Below are 19,571 nucleotides of genomic sequence, written 5' to 3'. Positions count from 1 at the left end.
TTACACAACTTTCTGGATGAAATTTGTTCTAGCCTGGATGTCTGTTCTCTGTGCTTTTATGGAAGAAAAATGTCTGCGACTATTTTCTGACATTAACTTTTACCCATCGACGCAAACAGTTTTAGTCCTGGAGGTGACAGCTCTACTGCACATCCAATGACCCATTTCAAGTTTGCCTGGACTTGCACGTACATTTTGAAACAGTAAGCCCCGCAACAGCATTTGGAAAGTCAAATATGAAGCCAAATTTGGAGTAAAAATTACGAGCACGAGAACGTTAAATTGGAATAAATAGACTCCAAAAATCCCCTTAAAAATCGAAAAACTACATATAACTCATACAACTTTGAAGATAGCGTCAAACTGTCTTCGGAAAAAAATGTAGGTTTCCCATACACGAGATTTTTTGTAAAACGTGAAACAGAAGCTTGAAATTGATAATTTATTTCTAAAGAATATAATCGCTCTGATTTCCAAGAAAAACATGGCATGTACCCCTAAGAATAAAATGTAAATAAACGTAAACAAAAGTGCACAATTGCATCAAATCGAGTTTGACGTCTTCGGCGCACTATTTCTTCGATCAATGCTGAACAAATGCTCTGAAGACTCCGAGTTGAATTGATGCGTACCGTAATCTGAGGGTGGTTTATCACTTTTCCTCTATTCTTTTCAATAAAATCAGGCACAATGCATTTGATTCTCAACAAATATTTTTAAAACATGTACTGAGTGGACCAGTATCAAGTTCCGTAAACGGAATTCTTACAAGACACTGCTACATTTTGTAAAAATGTTCAAATGGCCAAATTTGAAATCTTTTAATCCGGGGTTGAGTTGATCAACCAATGACAGAGCATTGTAAGATTGGAAAATTGTTGAACAAACAGTTACTAAATTAATCTAAGTTCCTAAAATTCGTACGACTGGTGTATTTTGTGTGTTAAAAATAAAATAGTTTTGTAAGTTACAGAATGACCTACATTATGATTTTTTGAAAGACAATCTTTTTACCTAGTGTTTTAACACATCCAAAAAAGTTTATATTTTTATGTAAGATCTGACACAATTTGCATGAAAGTCTTCAAAAATTCTCCAAATAGGGTACGAGCGCCATGAGCAATCTCACGCTCCCATATTCATCCTATTCGAAAACAAGCGAAGCGATTACGGCACCGATTGATTCCGTTCTTTTCGGTTTCATGCCTGCTCACTTCTAACAAAAAATACAAAATACAGATACGCGTATTTTGACTACCACTTGTAATCTTCCTCAGTGTCAGTTATACATTGGATAAATAACTGATACTGAGGAAGATTACAAGTGGTAGTCGAAATACGCGTATCTGTCAAGGGATGTTGGCGGAAAAAGGTATAACTGAATACACTCATTTGAAAAGGGAAACAGTTGTTTTAATCGCATAAATAGTTAAACCTTTTCAAAAAATTCTGGCGTTTGATTTGAAAGGTCGTGTCTGCATAGGCATCGTAGCAATCTTACGACCTATTCAAACGAACGCCAGAATTTTATCCAGGTTGAAAGATTTGAGAGAAGATGATGATAATTTTATTAGCTTCATTTTTTTTTTCAATAATTCCCAATTGTTTTTTTATTTTCAATTGAAAAAAAAAGAAGTAAAACTTTGAATATTTGAAGTTATGCATTTTTTTTATTTAATTTTTTTAATGTTTTATGAATATTTAAATCATTGTTCGAAGTTACTCTTACCATATCTACCTTTCGATGTATGTCTCTTGACGCGCATGCGCTTGCTTTTTTTCTCATATGAATTGTTGAGGAGTAAAGTTTTGGAATTCTAATAGCTTCGATTTATTTGTATCAAAAATTGGTTTAACAGAAGTAAAAATTGTAGAAAAAATGTGTCTAGTGGAGAAACAATTGGTGGGAAACCGGATTTTCAACTTGCTGTTCATTCAAAGCATATGGTTTATTGGAATTGCGAAAGTTGCAGAAGGTAGGTTTTATGCTTCAAAAACCACTGTATTGCTATGTTCAAATATATATATTTTTTATTTTTTTTGACAAAGGAGCCTACGGGAATGTTGTTTCCCTGCCTGGAGAGTGCCGTGATATGAACGGGAAAAAAGTGGAGCAAGGTAAGTATCATCGCCCAAAATTTATCGAATGTTTATCAATCTGGAGACCAAACAGCTGTATGTGACAGGGGAGGTCCCCTATCCAATTGGAATATTTTTGCAGTAGCACCAGGGTCAATGTTCAGATTGAGCATAGAAATGTTATAGGATGACTACTTGTGCAGTGAACCTCAATTAGTGGATACATTTGAATCTGGTATGAAGTTATTAAAATCAATCTGGGGTATTCGTCTGGATAAGTAGTGCATACATAACACTAATTGAGAGAACACTAATCACAGAATGACGGAGAGGAAAAGAAAAGCGTTGTATCGATCCATATTCAGCTTCAATATTTGGAACTCATGTTTTAAAAAATGCGTCAGTGATATACGATGTACTGCATTGTACTTAGTTCTGTGGGTCGTATTAGCATCATGCTAGTTTTAAATATTGTAAATTATTTTGATAATTAGCTTCTTTAGCGGTGTTGAGATAATTCGATATTCTGAATCTGCATGCCAAACTGAGCCGAAATCCAAATTTTCATGAATTTTGGTGCCCGGGAACCTATTTAAAAATCAGTTCGAAGTTTGTATGGGAGCGATTTGTCGAATAATCCCTCGTCGCATTTTGTACTCAGAACAAGGTGCTCTTTTGTATAAAATCTAAAAATCAAAACATTTTTCAAAATTTAGAAACCCAACTGAATTTTTATCTTTTTTTTGCGTATTATATTGAAAATTTAACTCTTCACAATAATTTGCTATTGTTTGTTAGTATCTAACCAATCTTTAATACACTTTAAAACTGATTTTGGGCTTTCCATCATAGCCAAGATAAATAAAATACGCCAAACGAGCAAAGGATACTGAGGGGGATTAGGGGCATAATGGACACCCTAAGCAAATGAGTACGTTAGGTCTGTATAACAGAGTAAAATTTAACATATTATCAGTTGACTTACAACTTTAACTTGTTTCCTACGTCTTTCAATCATTTACAGCAGTTCCCAGTGCATTTCGTAAGCTTGACGTAAGTCTGACATCAGTCTTACGGTCAGTCTTACAGAGCTTGACATCAGACTGATGTAAGACTGACGGTCAGTCTGATGTCAAACGATTCTGCACCGTTTGCGTCAAGCTGTCGGGCTTCGAACATGCGAGCTGGAGTTCGACGAATCAGACTGGCGTAAGTCTGATGTCAAGCTAGAACGTCGAACCCTTGTCAAGCTCGTTTTTACGGGGTTTCTTCTTCTTTTTTGTATTGATTTTGTGATTTCAGCACCAACATTTCAAAAGCACGTAACTGTTTTTTGTAAACAAGAGCGCGATTACTCTTGTTTACAAAAACAATTACGTGCTTTTGAAATGTTGGTGCTTAATGATTAAAAAAGCAAGAAACCTGCAAGAAACTTTATTTTATTTATTTATTTATTTAAAATAATATAATAACATTTAGGTGAATAAGTAACTTAACATTTATAGATATACCGTGAGGATCTCGAGAGAAGAATTGGTAATTCTTTGAGATACAGGGGGAATGCACATAAAGATTCCACGAATAAACTGGAGATCTTTGGCAATATTAAAAAGAATCCTTACATATCTGAGCATTTCTAGAGAATATAATAATTCTTGGGTATACCAAAATGATTCTTAGGATTCCAGAAAAAGTAAGCTTGCCATTCTTGGGAAAAGCTGAAGACGTTTGTTCCCGGCCATTTCTATAAACTCCCTCGAGAATTCCTCGAAAATTCTTCAAGAAGTTTCTCTAGAATTCTTCCAGAAGTTCCTCGGGAGTTCTTCCAGAAGTTCATCGGGAATTCTACCAGAAGTTCCTTGGGAATTCTTCCAGAAGTTCCTCGCAAATTCTTTCAGATTTTCCTCGGGAATTCTTCGATAAGATTCTCGGGAATTATTTCAAAAGTTCCTCGGGAATTCTTCCAGAAGTTCCTCGGGAGTTCTTCCTCATATTCCAACGGAATCATTCCAGAAGTTCCTCGGAAATTCTTCCAGATTTTCCTCCGGAATTCTTCCATAAGATTCTCGGGAATTATTTCAAAAGCTCCTCGGGAGTTCTTCCAAATGTTCCTCGGGAATTCTTCCAGAAGTTAGTCGGGAATTCTTCCAGAAGTTCCTCGGGAATTCTTCCAGAAGTTCCTCGGGAATTCTTCCAGAAGTTCCTCGGGAATTCTTCCAGAAGTTCCTCGGGAATTCTTCCAGAAGTTCCTCGGGAATTCTTCCAGAAGTTCCTCGGGAATTCTTCCAGAAGTTCCTCGGAAATTCTTCCAGAAGTTCCTCGGGAATTCTTCCAGAAGTTCCTCGGGAGTTCTTCCAGAAGTTCCTCGGGAATTCTTCCAGAAGTTCCTCGGGAATTCATCCAGAAGTTCCTCGGGAATTCTTCCAGAAGTTCCTCGGGAATTCTTCCAGAAGTTCCTCGGGAATTCTTCCAGAAGTTCCTCGGGAATTCTTCCAGAAGATCCTCGGGAATTCTTCCAGAAGTTCCTCGGGAATTCTTCCAGAAGTTCCTCGGGAATTCTTCCAGAAGTTCCTCGGGAATTCTTCCAGAAGTTCCTCGGGAATTCTTCCAGAAGTTCCTCGGGAATTCTTCCAGAAGTTCCTCGGGAATTCTTCCAGAAGTTCCTCGGGAATTCTTCCAGAAGTTCCTCGGGAATTCTTCCAGAAGTTCCTCGGGAATTCTTCCAGAAGTTACTCGGGAATTCTTCCAGAAGTTCTTCCACAAAGTCTTTCACAAGTTCCTTGGGAGTTCTTCTAGAAGTTCTTCGGGAATTCTTCCAGAAGTTTCTAAGGAATTTTTCCAGGAGTTCCTCGGGAGTTCCTCCACAAGTTCCGCTGGAATTCTTCCAGATGTTTGTCGGGAATTCTTTCAGAAGTTCCTCGGGAATTCTTCCAGATGTGTCTCAGGAATTCTTTTCGTAGTTCTTCGGGATTCTTCCAAAAGATCCAAAGTAATTCTTTTAAGTGTTTCTTCGGAAATTCTTCCAGAAGTTCCTTGGGTATTCTTCCAGAAGTTCCTCGGAAATTCCTTAGGGAGTTCCCCAAGGATTCTTTCTCGGAAAATAATTAAATAATTCCTGAAAATTCCTAAGGATTCTCAGAAATTCCCAGTCATCTGGGATGTATCCTACGAAATTAAGAAAATATTCTCAATCATTTATGTTAGTCAAAAGCATCCCGGAAAATATTTAAATAATTCCTGAAAATTCCCAAGGATTCTCAGAAATTCCCAGTCATCTGGGATGTATCCTACGAAATTAAGAAAATATTCTCAATCATTTATGTGAGTCAAAAGCATCTCGGAAAATATTTGAATAATTCCTGAAAATTCCTAAGGATTCTCAGAAATTCCTAGTCATCTGGGATGTATTCTACGAATTTAAGAAAATATTCTCAAAAAAAGCAACTCGGAAAATATTTAAATAATTACTGAAAATCCCTAAGGATTCTCAGAAATTCCTAGTCATTTGGGATGTATTCTACGAATTTAAGAAAATATTTTCAATCATTGATGTGAGTTGAAAGCATCTCGGAAAATATTTGAATAATTCCTGAAAATTCCTAAGGATTCTCAGAAATTCCCAGTCATCTGGAATGTATTCTACGAATTTAAGAAAATATTCTCAATCATTTATGTTAGTCAAAAGCATCCCGGAAAATATTTAAATAATTCCTGAAAATTCCCAAGGATTCTCAGAAATTCCCAGTCATCTAGAATGTATTCTACGAATTTAAGAAAATATTATCCATCATTTATGTGAGATAAAAGCAACTCGAAAAATATTTGAATAATTCCTGAAAATTCCTAAGGACTCTCAGAAATTCCCAGTCATCTGGAATGTATTCTACGAATTTAAGAAAATATTCTTCATCATTTATGTTAGTCAAAAGCATCCCGGAAAATATTTAAATAATTACTGAAAATCCCTAGGGATTCTCAGAAATTCCCAGTTATCTGGGATGTATCCTACGAATTTAAGAAAATATTCTCTATAATTTATGTGAGTCAAAAGCATCTCAGCAAATATTTAAAGAATATCTGAAAATTCCTAAGGATTCTCAGAAACTCCCAGTCATCTCGGAAAATATTTGAATAATTCCTGAAGATTCCTAAGGATTCTCAGAAATTCCCAGTCATCTCGGATGTATTCTACGAATTTAAGAAAATATTCTCAAAGAAAGCATCTCGGAAAATATTTGAATAATTACTGAAAACCCCTAAGGATTCTCAGAAATTCCCAGTCATCTGGGATGTATTCTACGAATTTAAAAAAAATTCTCTATAACTTATGTGAGTCAAAAGCATCCCGGCAAATATTTAAATAATTTCTGAAAATTCCTAAGGATTCTCAGAAATTCCCAGTCATCTGGGATGTATTCTACGAATTTAGGAAAATATTCTCTATCATTTATCTGTGTCAAAAGCATCTCGGAAAATATTTGAATAATTCCTGAAAATCCCTAGGAATTCGCAGAAATTCCCAGTCATCTGGGATGTATCCTACGAATTTAAGAAAATATTCTCAATCATTTATGTTAGTTAAAAGCATCTCGGAAAATATTTGAATAATTCCTGGAAATTCCTAAGGATTCTCAGAAATTCCCAGTCATCTCGGATGTATTCTACGAATTTAAGAAAATATTCTCAAAGAAAGCATCTCGGAAAATATTTGAATAATTACTGAAAACCCCTAGGGATTCTCAGAAATTCCCAGTCATCGGGGATGTATTCTACGAATTTAAAAAAAAATCTCTATAACTTATGTGAGTCAAAAGCATCCCGGCAAATATTTAAATAATTTCTGAAAATTCCCAAGGATTCTCAGAAATTCCCAGTCATCTGGGATGTATCCTACGAAATTAAGAAAATATTCTCAATCATTTATGTGAGTCATAAGCATCTCGGAAAATATTTGAATAATTCCTGAAAATTCCTAAGGATTCTCAGAAATTCCTAGTCATCTGGAATGTATTCTACGAATTTAAGAAAATATTCTTCATCATTTATGTTAGTCAAAAGCATCCCGGAAAATATTTAAATAATTACTGAAAATCCCTAGGGATTCTCAGAAATTCCCAGTTATCTGGGATGTATCCTACGAATTTAAGAAAATATTCTCTATAATTTATGTGAGTCAAAAGTATCCCGGCAAATATTTAAATAATTTCTGAAAATTCCTAAGGATTCTCAGAAATTCCCAGTCATCTGGGATGTTTTCTACGAATTTAGGAAAATATTCTCAAAAAAAGCAACTCGGAAAATATTTAAATAATTACTGAAAATCCCTAAGGATTCTCAGAAACTCCTAGTCATCTGGGATGTATTCTACGAATTTAAGAAAATATTTTCAATCATTGATGTGAGTTGAAAGCATCTCGGAAAATATTTGAATAATTCCTGAAAATTCCTAAGGATTCTCAGAAATTCCCAGTCATCTGGAATGTATTCTACGAATTACGGAAAACATTCTCAATCATTTATGTTAGTCAAAAGCATCCCGGAAAATATTTAAATAATTCCTGAAAATTCCCAAGGATTCTCAGAAATTCCCAGTCATCTAGAATGTATTCTACGAATTTAAGAAAATATTATCCATCATTTATGTGAGATAAAAGCAACTCGAAAAATATTTGAATAATTCCTGAAAATTCCTAAGGACTCTCAGAAATTCCCAGTCATCTGGAATGTATTCTACGAATTTAAGAAAATATTCTCAATCATTTATGTGAGTAAAAAGCAACTCGGAAAATATTTGAATAATTCCTGAAAATTCCTAAGGACTCTCAGAAATTCCCAGTCATCTGGAATGTATTCTACGAATTTAAGAAAATATTCTTCATCATTTATGTTAGTCAAAAGCATCCCGGAAAATATTTAAATAATTACTGAAAATCCCTAGGGATTCTCAGAAATTCCCAGTTATCTGGGATGTATCCTACGAATTTAAGAAAATATTCTCTATAATTTATGTGAGTCAAAAGTATCCCGGCAAATATTTAAATAATTTCTGAAAATTCCTAAGGATTCTCAGAAATTCCCAGTCATCTGGGATGTTTTCTACGAATTTAGGAAAATATTCTCTATCATTTATGTGAGTCAAAAGCAACTCGGAAAATATTTGAATTATTCCTGAAAATCCCTAGGGATCTCAGAAATTCCCAGTCATCTGGGATGTATTCTACGAATTTAAGAAAATATTCTCAATCATTTATGTGAGTAAAAAGCAACTCGGAAAATATTTGAATAATTCCTGAAGATTCCTAATGGTTCTCAGAAATTCCCAGTCATGTGGGATGTATTCTACGAATTTAAGAAAATATTCTCATAAAAAGCAACACGGAAAATATTTAAATAATTACTGAAAATTCCTAAGTATTCTCAGAAATTCCCAGGCATCTGGGATGTATTCTACGAATTTAAGAAAGTATTCTCAATCATTTATGTTAGTCAAAAGCATCCCGGAAAGTATTTAAATAATTACTGAAAATCCCAAGGACTCTCATAAATTCCTAGCCATCTGGGATGTATCCTATGATTTAGGAAATATTCTCCATTATTTATGTTAGTCAAAAGCATCCCGAAAAATATTTAAATAATTACTGAAAATCCCTAGGGATTCTCAGAAATTCCCAGTCATCTGGGATGTATTCTACGAATTTAAGAAAATATTCTCTATAACTTATGTGAGTCAAAAGCATCCCGGCAAATATTTGAAGAATATCTGAAAATTCCTAAGGATTCTCAGAAATTCCTAGTCATCTCGGAAAATATTTGAATAATTCCTGAAGATTCCTAAGGATTCTCAGAAATTCCCAGTCATCTCGGATGTATTCTACGAATTTAAGAAAATATTCTCAAAGAAAGCATCTCGGAAAATATTTGAATAATTACTGAAAACCCCTAGGGATTCTCAGAAATTCCCAGTCATCTGGGATGTATTCTACGAATTTAAAAAAAAATTCTCTATAACTTATGTGAGTCAAAAGCATCCCGGCAAATATTTAAATAATTTCTGAAAATTCCTAAGGATTCTCAGAAATTCCCAGTCATCTGGGATGTATTCTACGAATTTAGGAAAATATTCTCTATCATTTATCTGTGTCAAAAGCATCACGGAAAATATTTGATTAATTCCTGAAAATCCCTAGGAATTCGCAGAAATTCCCAGTCATCTGGGATGTATCCTACGAATTTAAGAAAATATTCTCAATCATTTATGTTAGTTAAAAGCATCTCGGAAAATATTTGAATAATTCCTGAAAATCCCTAGGAATTCGCAGAAATTCCCAGTCATCTGGGATGTATCCTACGAATTTAAGAAAATATTCTCAATCATTTATGTTAGTTAAAAGCATCTCGGAAAATATTTGAATAATTCCTGGAAATTCCTAAGGATTCTCAGAAATTCCCAGTCATCTCGGATGTATTCTACGAATTTAAGAAAATATTCTCAAAGAAAGCATCTCGGAAAATATTTGAATAATTACTGAAAACCCCTAGGGATTCTCAGAAATTCCCAGTCATCTGGGATGTATTCTACGAATTTAAAAAAAATTCTCTATAACTTATGTGAGTCAAAAGCATCCCGGCAAATATTTAAATAATTTCTGAAAATTCCCAAGGATTCTCAGAAATTCCCAGTCATCTGGGATGTATCCTACGAAATTAAGAAAATATTCTCAATCATTTATGTGAGTCAAAAGCATCTCGGAAAATATTTGAATAATTCCTGAAAATTCCTAAGGATTCTCAGAAATTCCTAGTCATCTGGGATGTATTCTACGAATTTAAGAAAATATTCTCAAAAAAAGCAACTCGGAAAATATTTAAATAATTACTGAAAATCCCTAAGGATTCTCAGAAATTCCTAGTCATCTGGGATGTATTCTACGAATTTAAGAAAATATTTTCAATCATTGATGTGAGTTGAAAGCATCTCGGAAAATATTTGAATAATTCCTGAAAATTCCTAAGGATTCTCAGAAATTCCCAGTCATCTGGAATGTATTCTACGAATTACGGAAAATATTCTCAATCATTTATGTTAGTCAAAAGCATCCCGGAAAATATTTAAATAATTCCTGAAAATTCCCAAGGATTCTCAGAAATTCCCAGTCATCTAGAATGTATTCTACGAATTTAAGAAAATATTATCCATCATTTATGTGAGATAAAAGCAACTCGAAAAATATTTGAATAATTCCTGAAAATTCCTAAGGACTCTCAGAAATTCTTAGTCATCTGGAATGTATTCTACGAATTTAAGAAAATATTCTTCATCATTTATGTTAGTCAAAAGCATCCCGGAAAATATTTAAATAATTACTGAAAAGCCCTAGGGATTCTCAGAAATTCCCAGTTATCTGGGATGTATCCTACGAATTTAAGAAAATATTCTCTATAATTTATGTGAGTCAAAAGTATCCCGGCAAATATTTAAATAATTACTGAAAATCCCTAGGGATTTTCAGAAATTCCCAGTTATCTGGGATGTATCCTACGAATTTAAGAAAATATTCTCTATAATTTATGTGAGTCAAAAGTATCCCGGCAAATATTTAAATAATTTCTGAAAATTCCTAAGGATTCTCAGAAATTCCCAGTCATCTGGGATGTTTTCTACGAATTTAGGAAAATATTCTCTATCATTTATGTGAGTCAAAAGCAACTCGGAAAATATTTGAATTATTCCTGAAAATCCCTAGGGATCTCAGAAATTCCCAGTCATCTGGGATGTATTCTACGAATTTAAGAAAATATTCTCAATCATTTATGTGAGTAAAAAGCAACTCGGAAAATATTTGAATAATTCCTGAAGATTCCTAATGGTTCTCAGAAATTCCCAGTCATCTGGGATGTATCCTACGAAATTAAGAAAATATTCTCAATCATTTATGTGAGGCAAAAGCATCTCGGAAAATATTTGAATAATTCCTGAAAATTCCTAAGGATTCTCAGAAATTCCTAGTCATCTGGGATGTATTCTACGAATTTAAGAAAATATTCTCAAAAAAAGCAACTCGGAAAATATTTAAATAATTACTGAAAATCCCTAAGGATTCTCAGAAATTCCTAGTCATCTGGGATGTATTCTACGAATTTAAGAAAATATTTTCAATCATTGATGTGAGTTGAAAGCATCTCGGAAAATATTTGAATAATTCCTGAAAATTCCTAAGGATTCTCAGAAATTCCCAGTCATCTGGAATGTATTCTACGAATTACGGAGAATATTCTCAATCATTTATGTTAGTCAAAAGCATACCGGAAAATATTTAAATAATTCCTGAAAATTCCCAAGGATTCTCAGAAATTCCCAGTCATCTAGAATGTATTCTACGAATTTAAGAAAATATTATCCATCATTTATGTGAGATAAAAGCAACTCGAAAAATATTTGAATAATTCCTGAAAATTCCTAAGGACTCTCAGAAATTCCCAGTCATCTGGAATGTATTCTACGAATTTAAGAAAATATTCTTCATCATTTATGTTAGTCAAAAGCATCCCGGAAAATATTTAAATAATTACTGAAAAGCCCTAGGGATTCTCAGAAATTCCCAGTTATCTGGGATGTATCCTACGAATTTAAGAAAATATTCTCTATAATTTATGTGAGTCAAAAGTATCCCGGCAAATATTTAAATAATTACTGAAAATCCCTAGGGATTTTCAGAAATTCCCAGTTATCTGGGTTGTATCCTACGAATTTAAGAAAATATTCTCTATAATTTATGTGAGTCAAAAGTATCCCGGCAAATATTTAAATAATTTCTGAAAATTCCTAAGGATTCTCAGAAATTCCCAGTCATCTGGGATGTTTTCTACGAATTTAGGAAAATATTCTCTATCATTTATGTGAGTCAAAAGCAACTCGGAAAATATTTGAATTATTCCTGAAAATCCCTAGGGATCTCAGAAATTCCCAGTCATCTGGGATGTATTCTACGAATTTAAGAAAATATTCTCATAAAAAGCAACACGGAAAATATTTAAATAATTACTGAAAATTCCTAAGTATTCTCAGAAATTTCCAGGCATCTGGGATGTATTCTACGAATTTAAGAAAGTATTCTCAATCATTTATGTTAGTCAAAAGCATCCCGGAAAGTATTTAAATAATTACTGAAAATCCCAAGGACTCTCATAAATTCCTAGCCATCTGGGATGTATCCTATGATTTAGGAAATATTCTCCATTATTTATGTTAGTCAAAAGCATCCCGAAAAATATTTAAATAATTACTGAAAATCCCTAGGGATTCTCAGAAATTCCCAGTCATCTGGGATGTATTCTACTAATTTAAGAAAATATTCTCTATAACTTATGTGAGTCAAAAGCATCCCGGCAAATATTTAAAGAATATCTGAAAATTCCTAAGGATTCTCAGAAATTCCCAGTCATCTCGGAAAATATTTGAATAATTCCTGAAGATTCCTAAGGATTCTCAGAAATTCCCAGTCATCTCGGATGTATTCTACGAATTTAAGAAAATGTTCTCAAAGAAAGCATCTCGGAAAATATTTGAATAATTACTGAAAACCCCTAGGGATTCTCAGAAATTCCCAGTCATCTGGGATGTATTCTACGAATTAAAAAAAAATTCTCTATAACTTATGTGAGTCAAAAGCATCCCGGCAAATATTTAAATAATTTCTGAAAATTCCTAAGGATTCTCAGAAATTCCCAGTCATCTGGGATGTATTCTACGAATTTAGGAAAATATTCTCTATCATTTATCTGTGTCAAAAGCATCTCGGAAAATATTTGATTAATTCCTGAAAATCCCTAGGAATTCGCAGAAATTCCCAGTCATCTGGGATGTATCCTACGAATTTAAGAAAATATTCTCAATCATTTATGTTAGTTAAAAGCATCTCGGAAAATATTTGAATAATTCCTGGAAATTCCTAAGGACTCTCAGAAATTCCCAGTCATCTGGAATGTATTCTACGAATTTAAGAAAATAATCTCAATCATTTATGTGAGTAAAAAGCAACTCGGAAAATATTTGAATAATTCCTGAAAATTCCTAAGGATTCTCAGAAATTCCCAGTCATCTGGAATGTATTCTACGAATTTTAGAAAGTATTCTCAATCATATATGTTAGTCAAAAGCATCCCGGAAAATATTTAAATAATTACTGAAAATCCCTAGGGATTCTCAGAAATTCCCAGTCATCTGGGATGTATCCTACGAATTTAAGAAAATATTCTCTATAACTTATGTGAGTCAAAAGTATCCCGGCAAATATTTAAATAATTTCTGAAAATTCCTAAGGATTCTCAGAAATTACCCGTGATCTAGGATGTTTTCTACGAATTTAGGAAAAATATTCTCTATCATTTATGTGAGTCAAAAGCAACTCGGAAAATATTTGAATAATTCCTGAAAATCCCTAGGGATCTCAGAAATTCCCAGTCATCTGGGATGTATTCTACGAATTTAAGAAAATATTCTCAATCATTTATGTGAGTAAAAAGCAACTCGGAAAATATTTGAATAATTCCTGAAGATTCCTAAGGGTTCTCAGAAATTCCCAGTCATGTGGGATGTATTCTACGAATTTAAGAAAATATTCTCATAAAAAGCAACACGGAAAATATTTAAATAATTACTGAAAATTCCTAAGTATTCTCAGAAATTCCCAGGCATCTGGGATGTATTCTACGAATTTAAGAAAGTATTCTCAATCATTTATGTTAGTCAAAAGCATCCCGGAAAATATTTAAATAATTACTGAAAATCCCAAGGACTCTCAGAAATTCCTAGCCATCTGGGATGTATCCTATGATTTAGGAAATATTCTCCATTATTTATGTGAGTCAAAAGCATCCCGGCAAATATTTAAATAATTTCTGAAAATTCCTAAGGATTCTCAGAAATTCCCAGTTATCTGGGATGTATTCTACGAATTTAGGAAAATATTCTCTATCATTTAGCTGTGTCAAAAGCATCTCGGAAAATATTTGAATAATTTCTGAAAATCCCTTAGGATTCTATGAAATTTCCAACTGTCTGGGATGTATTGTAAGAACTATGAACACAATTTATAATTATTTATAGGGGTCAATAGCTACATAGATTTTTTTTAATAATTCTTGAAAATCACTAGAGATTCTCAAAAATTTCCAGTCATCTGGGATGTATTCAACGAATAAAAGAAAATATACTCCATCATTTATCGTCAGTTAGTCAGTTAGAGATATCATTGGAGGAATCTCAAAGGGAATCTTATCTTAACCTTTTTCTTCCCACGATTTTCAACAACTATTTCTATGCCAAAAAGCATTTATAAAATAAGCGCACGAACAAAAGTCAATGCAACTTGGTTCAATTTATCAAAATAAGAACTTGGAAAAGACGTTTATTTGCATTTGCAAAAATATAATCTTTTTTATCAACGGTAATACACAATATGCATGACGACACAGATGAGGATTCGTTTAAATATAACGTAACGCTAAGAGGAGAGGGAGGGGGTCCAGCGCTGCGTTACTCTTCATAAAATAAATTCCATACGAAAGTTGTTACGTGGAAAACGAAGGGGGTCTAAAACTGGCTAATTTTGCGTTACGTAATATTTGAATGAACCCTGAATATTTCCAAAAATATTGCTGCATACCTATTTATCTTTATTCCGTTTGTCCCGAGTTCGTCGAAAATCGATGAAGCTCTAGAGCAAGCATGGTAAGTAGAGAGTTGAAGCTCGAAATACCTTTAGAAATCTTTTGCGAAGAATTTTTGAAAGGAATTTCTGGAGAAATCTTTGGAAGAATTTCGGGAGTATTAACAATACAAATTTCAAAAGAAATAATCTCTTATTTATCCCGGAGATAATCCATGAAGAACTTCCTATGGAAATGCTAGGAGAAATGTAAAAATTCCTGAAGAAATGTTGGAATAGTGTAATCTTGCTCTGAGTTGAAACTCAGGAGAAAATACTATAAAGAATACTGGGACAAATCCCGGTAAGAATTCTCGGAGGAATCCCTTGGGAAATCATTAGAGGAATCACTTCATAAAAAAATGCCACAAATTTTGCTTCCTAAAAGAAGTTTCACCCTGCCGCACCAATAAACCATGAAAGCAGAAGTGCAATTATTCATGGTTTATTGAATCCAAATAGGGAAAGTGACGTATTCCCGGCAGATTTGATTTCTTCGTCATCTTTTTATATCGATTAAACTCAAAGTTGGCGTCAAATCTTTCCTAACCAAGCTGAATTGTACAATCAAGTTTCAAGAAATTTGGCCTGCAAAAACCCCCCTTGACGAAGAGAACAAACATGCCGATAATACCCTTAGTCACCCTACATAATGTACTGTCACATGCATACCATTTCAATACGTACGTTTAAAATACTTATTCTAAAGCCTCCTTCCTACTTCTCGATGATCGAGATTTTCATCGCTTGCGTCGGCGTGAACGTGAAGCCCTCTTGCATCGCAGGCGGCCCCGTTGTAAATTTCACAAATGCATATCATGCCGGTTGGGCATCATAGTACTGGCCGCTTCATCGGCATCGGAATTCTGCTTTCAAGATTTCTTGTCCTACGGGTGGACCGGCTTGGATGCCCTTCGGCTGTTCATTTGTCTTGGCAATCACGTCACTGTCGATCTTGGTCTGTCGCTGTCAAGCTGGTTAATGCGCAATCGTAGTTCATAGAACGGGAAGCCTGCATGGTTCGCGTTGCGTTGGTGGCTCTTGCGATTTTCTTGAAGACGAGGCGACGATGTCAAGAATTTGACCGAACTGACAAAAAGAAAGCATAAAGCAACTTTTTTAACTTTGGTGCATCATAATCATCAGTGATCTTTACCCGACAATCCAGAGGAAACGGATATTGCTCCTTCGGCTTGGCGGGCGCTTTTGGTTTCAGTTTTTTGTAAATTGTTTCACCACCTACCTTTTCATTCGGCCCGGAGGCAACTTTCCATTCGGGTTGCGCCGCATCAGAGGGAATCGCATATGTGGAGACATCACCGTTGCCCGCATGTGTGGCATTGGCCAAGGCATCATCGACATCGGACCTATTGGTGGACCTCCGAATCGGCCATCCAGTTGCAGTCCCGACTTGAGGGCCTACAGCTCCCTTACGACGACCGGCCAGCCGGATTAGAAATTTATTATTTTCCTTGACCTGAAAATAGTTTAACTGCTAGGCTTACGTTAAATCTAATAAAAACAATACAACTTACCCTTCTTTAGGGTCTTGCGGATGTTGCATTTGTGGTTACGGAAGTTGTTCTAATACCGGTACTCGTACGGATGTACCTACTTCTAAAACCGGTTATTCGTCTCCACTTGGTACCGCCGATCTTCTTCACAACTAGGCAGAAAATTTTCTCGCACGTACTGCTTTCGCTGTCGACGCCCTGCATCCGACAGGGACTTTCCGGCGGATTTTTTTTTTCCACAATTTGTTCGCCTTTTGGGACCACAGCGGTGAATATTTTATGGGCCTTTTCATTTGACGTCTTAAATCAGCTGATTTTTCGGGCGTTTGACAGTTCTTCTATGAAGATGACACTTTCTTGTTAGCATCTGTTGTTCAAGCTTTGTAAACAAATGCATGCACGGAACTGTCACATGAAAAGGCCTATTACACAAATTCGCGAAAATTGAAAAAATAAATCAAACAAAATATAATAATTATTATTTTGCTTTTGTTTCCTTTTGTTGCAGCAGCGACGCAGGCTTTCTTCTTCTTCTTCTTCTTTCTGGTCTCAGGCGCTCGGGCCTGACGGGTATAGGGCCAGTTGCTAAGACTATATGCCCTACTGTTATTGTCACCGGTCGACTGACCACAGCTGGGGTTTCACAAATCCAAAGCTGCTTCCTTCACGAAATCCGTAACTTCTTCATACATCTTCAAGTTTTTTGTTTTGAACAAATCGATTAGCTTGGTGAAATGTCCAAAAGTGTATTTGGCACGCATATTTTGATACTTTGTACAGTGCAGAATTAGGTGTTCGGCTGTTTCTAGTTCACCACAAGTTTCACAGTCAGGGCTATCAGTTAGTTTCATCTTGTGTCTCCAGAATTTTGACCAGTCGTGGCCAGCCATTAATCGATTAAGGAGGCGGATCTGTTGGCTAGTTAAGTTTAGCCCAACAAACCATGGCTTTGGCTTGAAGTCCTGTTGTATTTGGAAGAACTTCTGCCCTTTGTCCTTAGCATACTCTTTATACCACTCGTCTGTTCTTGATGCTTTGTTACTTTTCAGGATCCAGTATGCGTCCTTGTACGATATTTTATTTTGAAGAAAGACTTGGCCGTCCGTGGTACCTCTTTTCGCTAAATGGTCCGCTATTTCGTTGCCGTTCACTCCAACGTGGCTGGGTATCCATTGTAAGGATACTCCCCATTGAATCGCCTTTCTCAGGATGTCGTCCAGTAGTTCTTCTCGCTCATTCTGTCCTCTCGCTAGTTCCAAGATCTCACACGCGGATCGGGAGTCCGTGTAAATTACCGCATCCGTCAGTTGGTCATCCTCTACGATATCCATGGCCACTCTGATTGCTATCAGCTCAGCTCCTGTGGTGCTCACCTCGTTTGCGAGCCTAAAGGAGATCCTCTTGTTTGTTCTTTCTACGTATATGTACTCCGATTCCGCATTTCCGCCCTTCCTTAGAAGCGTCGGTGAAAATCCTTGTTCGTCCTTTGTATGTCCCGTTGAATGCGTAGAGTACGAGTTGTTTGAGTCGTTGTGGATTTGTGTTTCCCTTTGACATTATCAGTCCTTCCAAACTTGGACTGATTGTGACACCGGGGTATTGTGGACATTTTCTTATTATGGGCATTATAGCGTCAAACATCTGGAAATGTTTGAAGAAAACTTTTTCCATAAAGCTGATCTTATTTTCTTCTGTGTTATTTCTGATTGCTGTTCCGATAAGCTGTTGTCCAACTGCCGTTTGTTGTGCGATGTTCCGTGCTATCTCTTTTCCCGCTATGTAGTCGTGTCTAATCGCCAAGGACTCCAGCCCAGATATAGCCAGAAGTGTGTTTAATGGTGTACTTTTCGTGCATCCTGTTGCTTTTCGAAGGCTCTGATTGTTGATGACTCCTAGTCCAGTTAAGTTCGTTTTTGCTGCATTGTTGTACACCGTAGATCCATACTCCAAAGTGCTTCGAATTAATGCTTTGTGGATGTTCAGCATCGTTTCCGGATGTCCGCCAGCCTTAACTCCGCTGATCACCTTAACCATGTTGAGTCTGTCGTTAACCTTCTCTTTTAGCTCCTTTGTGTGTCGTCCAAATGTGAGTGATCTGTCCAGTACTACACCTAAATAACCATGGGACCTGACAGTTTCTATAACTGTCCCGTTTATTTTATAATCGAGTGATTTGTTGCTTGCTTGGAAAAGAATTGTTTTGGTTTTTTCAGGGTTAATTGTTAGGTTGAGGGTAGTTGCTGTTTCCACAAAACTGTCCAGGTATGCTTGACCTTTTGTTTCCAACATTTCCAATGATTTAGCCGTGACAATAATGCCGAAATCATCGGCATATTGGACCAACTCTACTCCATCGACTTGAATTTCGTGCATTTGGGCCGTATATACGTTGAAAAGCGTGGGAGACAGGACATCCCCTTGTGGAAGTCCTTCGCTTATGATTCTTGTCAACTTTTTGTCATTTGTTTGGAGCACTATTTTCCTATTCGTAAGGAAATTCGTGATCCAACAGTTTAATTCCGAGGGGACTCGATTCTCCGACATGATCTTCTGCAATGTGTCCACCTTGACGCTGCAGAAAGCGTTGCTGAGGTCCACAAATATGATACTCGTCAGATTTCCATCCCTCCTGTTTCCCATGATCTTGTTGATGACATATGACACACATGTGTTTGTGGACAACCCTTTTCGGAATCCAAATGATTTTGGTGGAAGTATATTCCTAGCTTCCAAAACGACTTTAAGCTCTTCCAATACCGCTGTATTTACAACTTTGGTACAAGTTGGAACCAGGGATATTGGTCGTTTTCCCTCTAACGTCGACTGATCCTTTCCGATTTTTGGAATGGCTACGACCTTTATTGTTTTCAGCATTTCTCCAGGATAACCTCTTCGCCATTGTCCGTTGAGATCCTCCAGTAGTATCTGCACTACCTCAGGTTGCAATTGTCGAAGCATTCCGTGCGTAATCTTGTCTTCTCCGGGTGCAGAGTTCGAATTTTTAGATTCGATAATGTTTTTCCACCTTGGTTCATCGAGAATGTCGTAGGTAGCAAACGATCCTCCTAGACCGCTCATATCTACCTGGTTGTTTTGACCAAAATGTAGATCCAGAAACTTTTCTGCTAACTCCGAGTCGTCCAAAAGCAAATTATTTTCCTTCCTGTGGGCTTTTTTGCCTGTTAGCCTCCCGATTTTCTGCCAAAGTTCTTTGGAACTGGTTAATGGACTTATTTGTTCTACGAATTCCTTCCACTTGGCTTCCTTTTCC

General features: G+C 35.7%; 2 protein-coding genes and 1 long non-coding RNA gene across 3 annotated transcripts in view; 1 reads left to right on the top strand and 2 right to left on the bottom strand.

Moving 5' to 3' along the window:
* The first annotated feature begins 1,767 nt into the window (after positions 1-1,767).
* The window catches only part of LOC109411942 (ras guanine nucleotide exchange factor Q), a 39,207-nt gene continuing 21,403 nt past the window's right edge, over positions 1,768-19,571 (top strand). Inside the window, exons 1-2 of the mRNA XM_029877177.2 lie at positions 1,768-1,976; positions 2,050-2,118. The gene's annotated coding sequence lies outside the window, so the exon portion shown is untranslated. The remainder of the gene's footprint in view (positions 1,977-2,049; positions 2,119-19,571) is intronic.
* Positions 14,457-16,575, bottom strand: LOC134289476 (uncharacterized). The gene is made up of 3 exons (XR_009998540.1): positions 16,322-16,575; positions 16,030-16,263; positions 14,457-15,875 (listed from the first exon to the last, which is right to left on the bottom strand). It is a non-coding gene; the product is annotated as an uncharacterized LOC134289476 (long non-coding RNA).
* Positions 16,942-17,631, bottom strand: LOC134290612 (uncharacterized). Its single transcript, XM_062857780.1, has one exon. It carries the CDS (start codon positions 17,629-17,631, stop codon positions 16,942-16,944), a length of 690 nt encoding a protein of 229 aa, XP_062713764.1.

This window comes from Aedes albopictus, chromosome 3 (genome assembly GCF_035046485.1).
Source record: "Aedes albopictus strain Foshan chromosome 3, AalbF5, whole genome shotgun sequence".
NCBI lineage: Eukaryota > Metazoa > Arthropoda > Insecta > Diptera > Culicidae > Aedes > Aedes albopictus.
Note: the sequence above shows the minus strand (reverse complement) of the source record. Positions and strands in the feature narration are given on the sequence as shown.

What these genes read in the sequence shown, in the direction of transcription:
- LOC134290612 (XM_062857780.1), bottom strand. Translation starts at nt 17,631, where the DNA reads ATGGATATCGTAGAGGATGACCAACTGACGGATGCGGTAATTTACACG.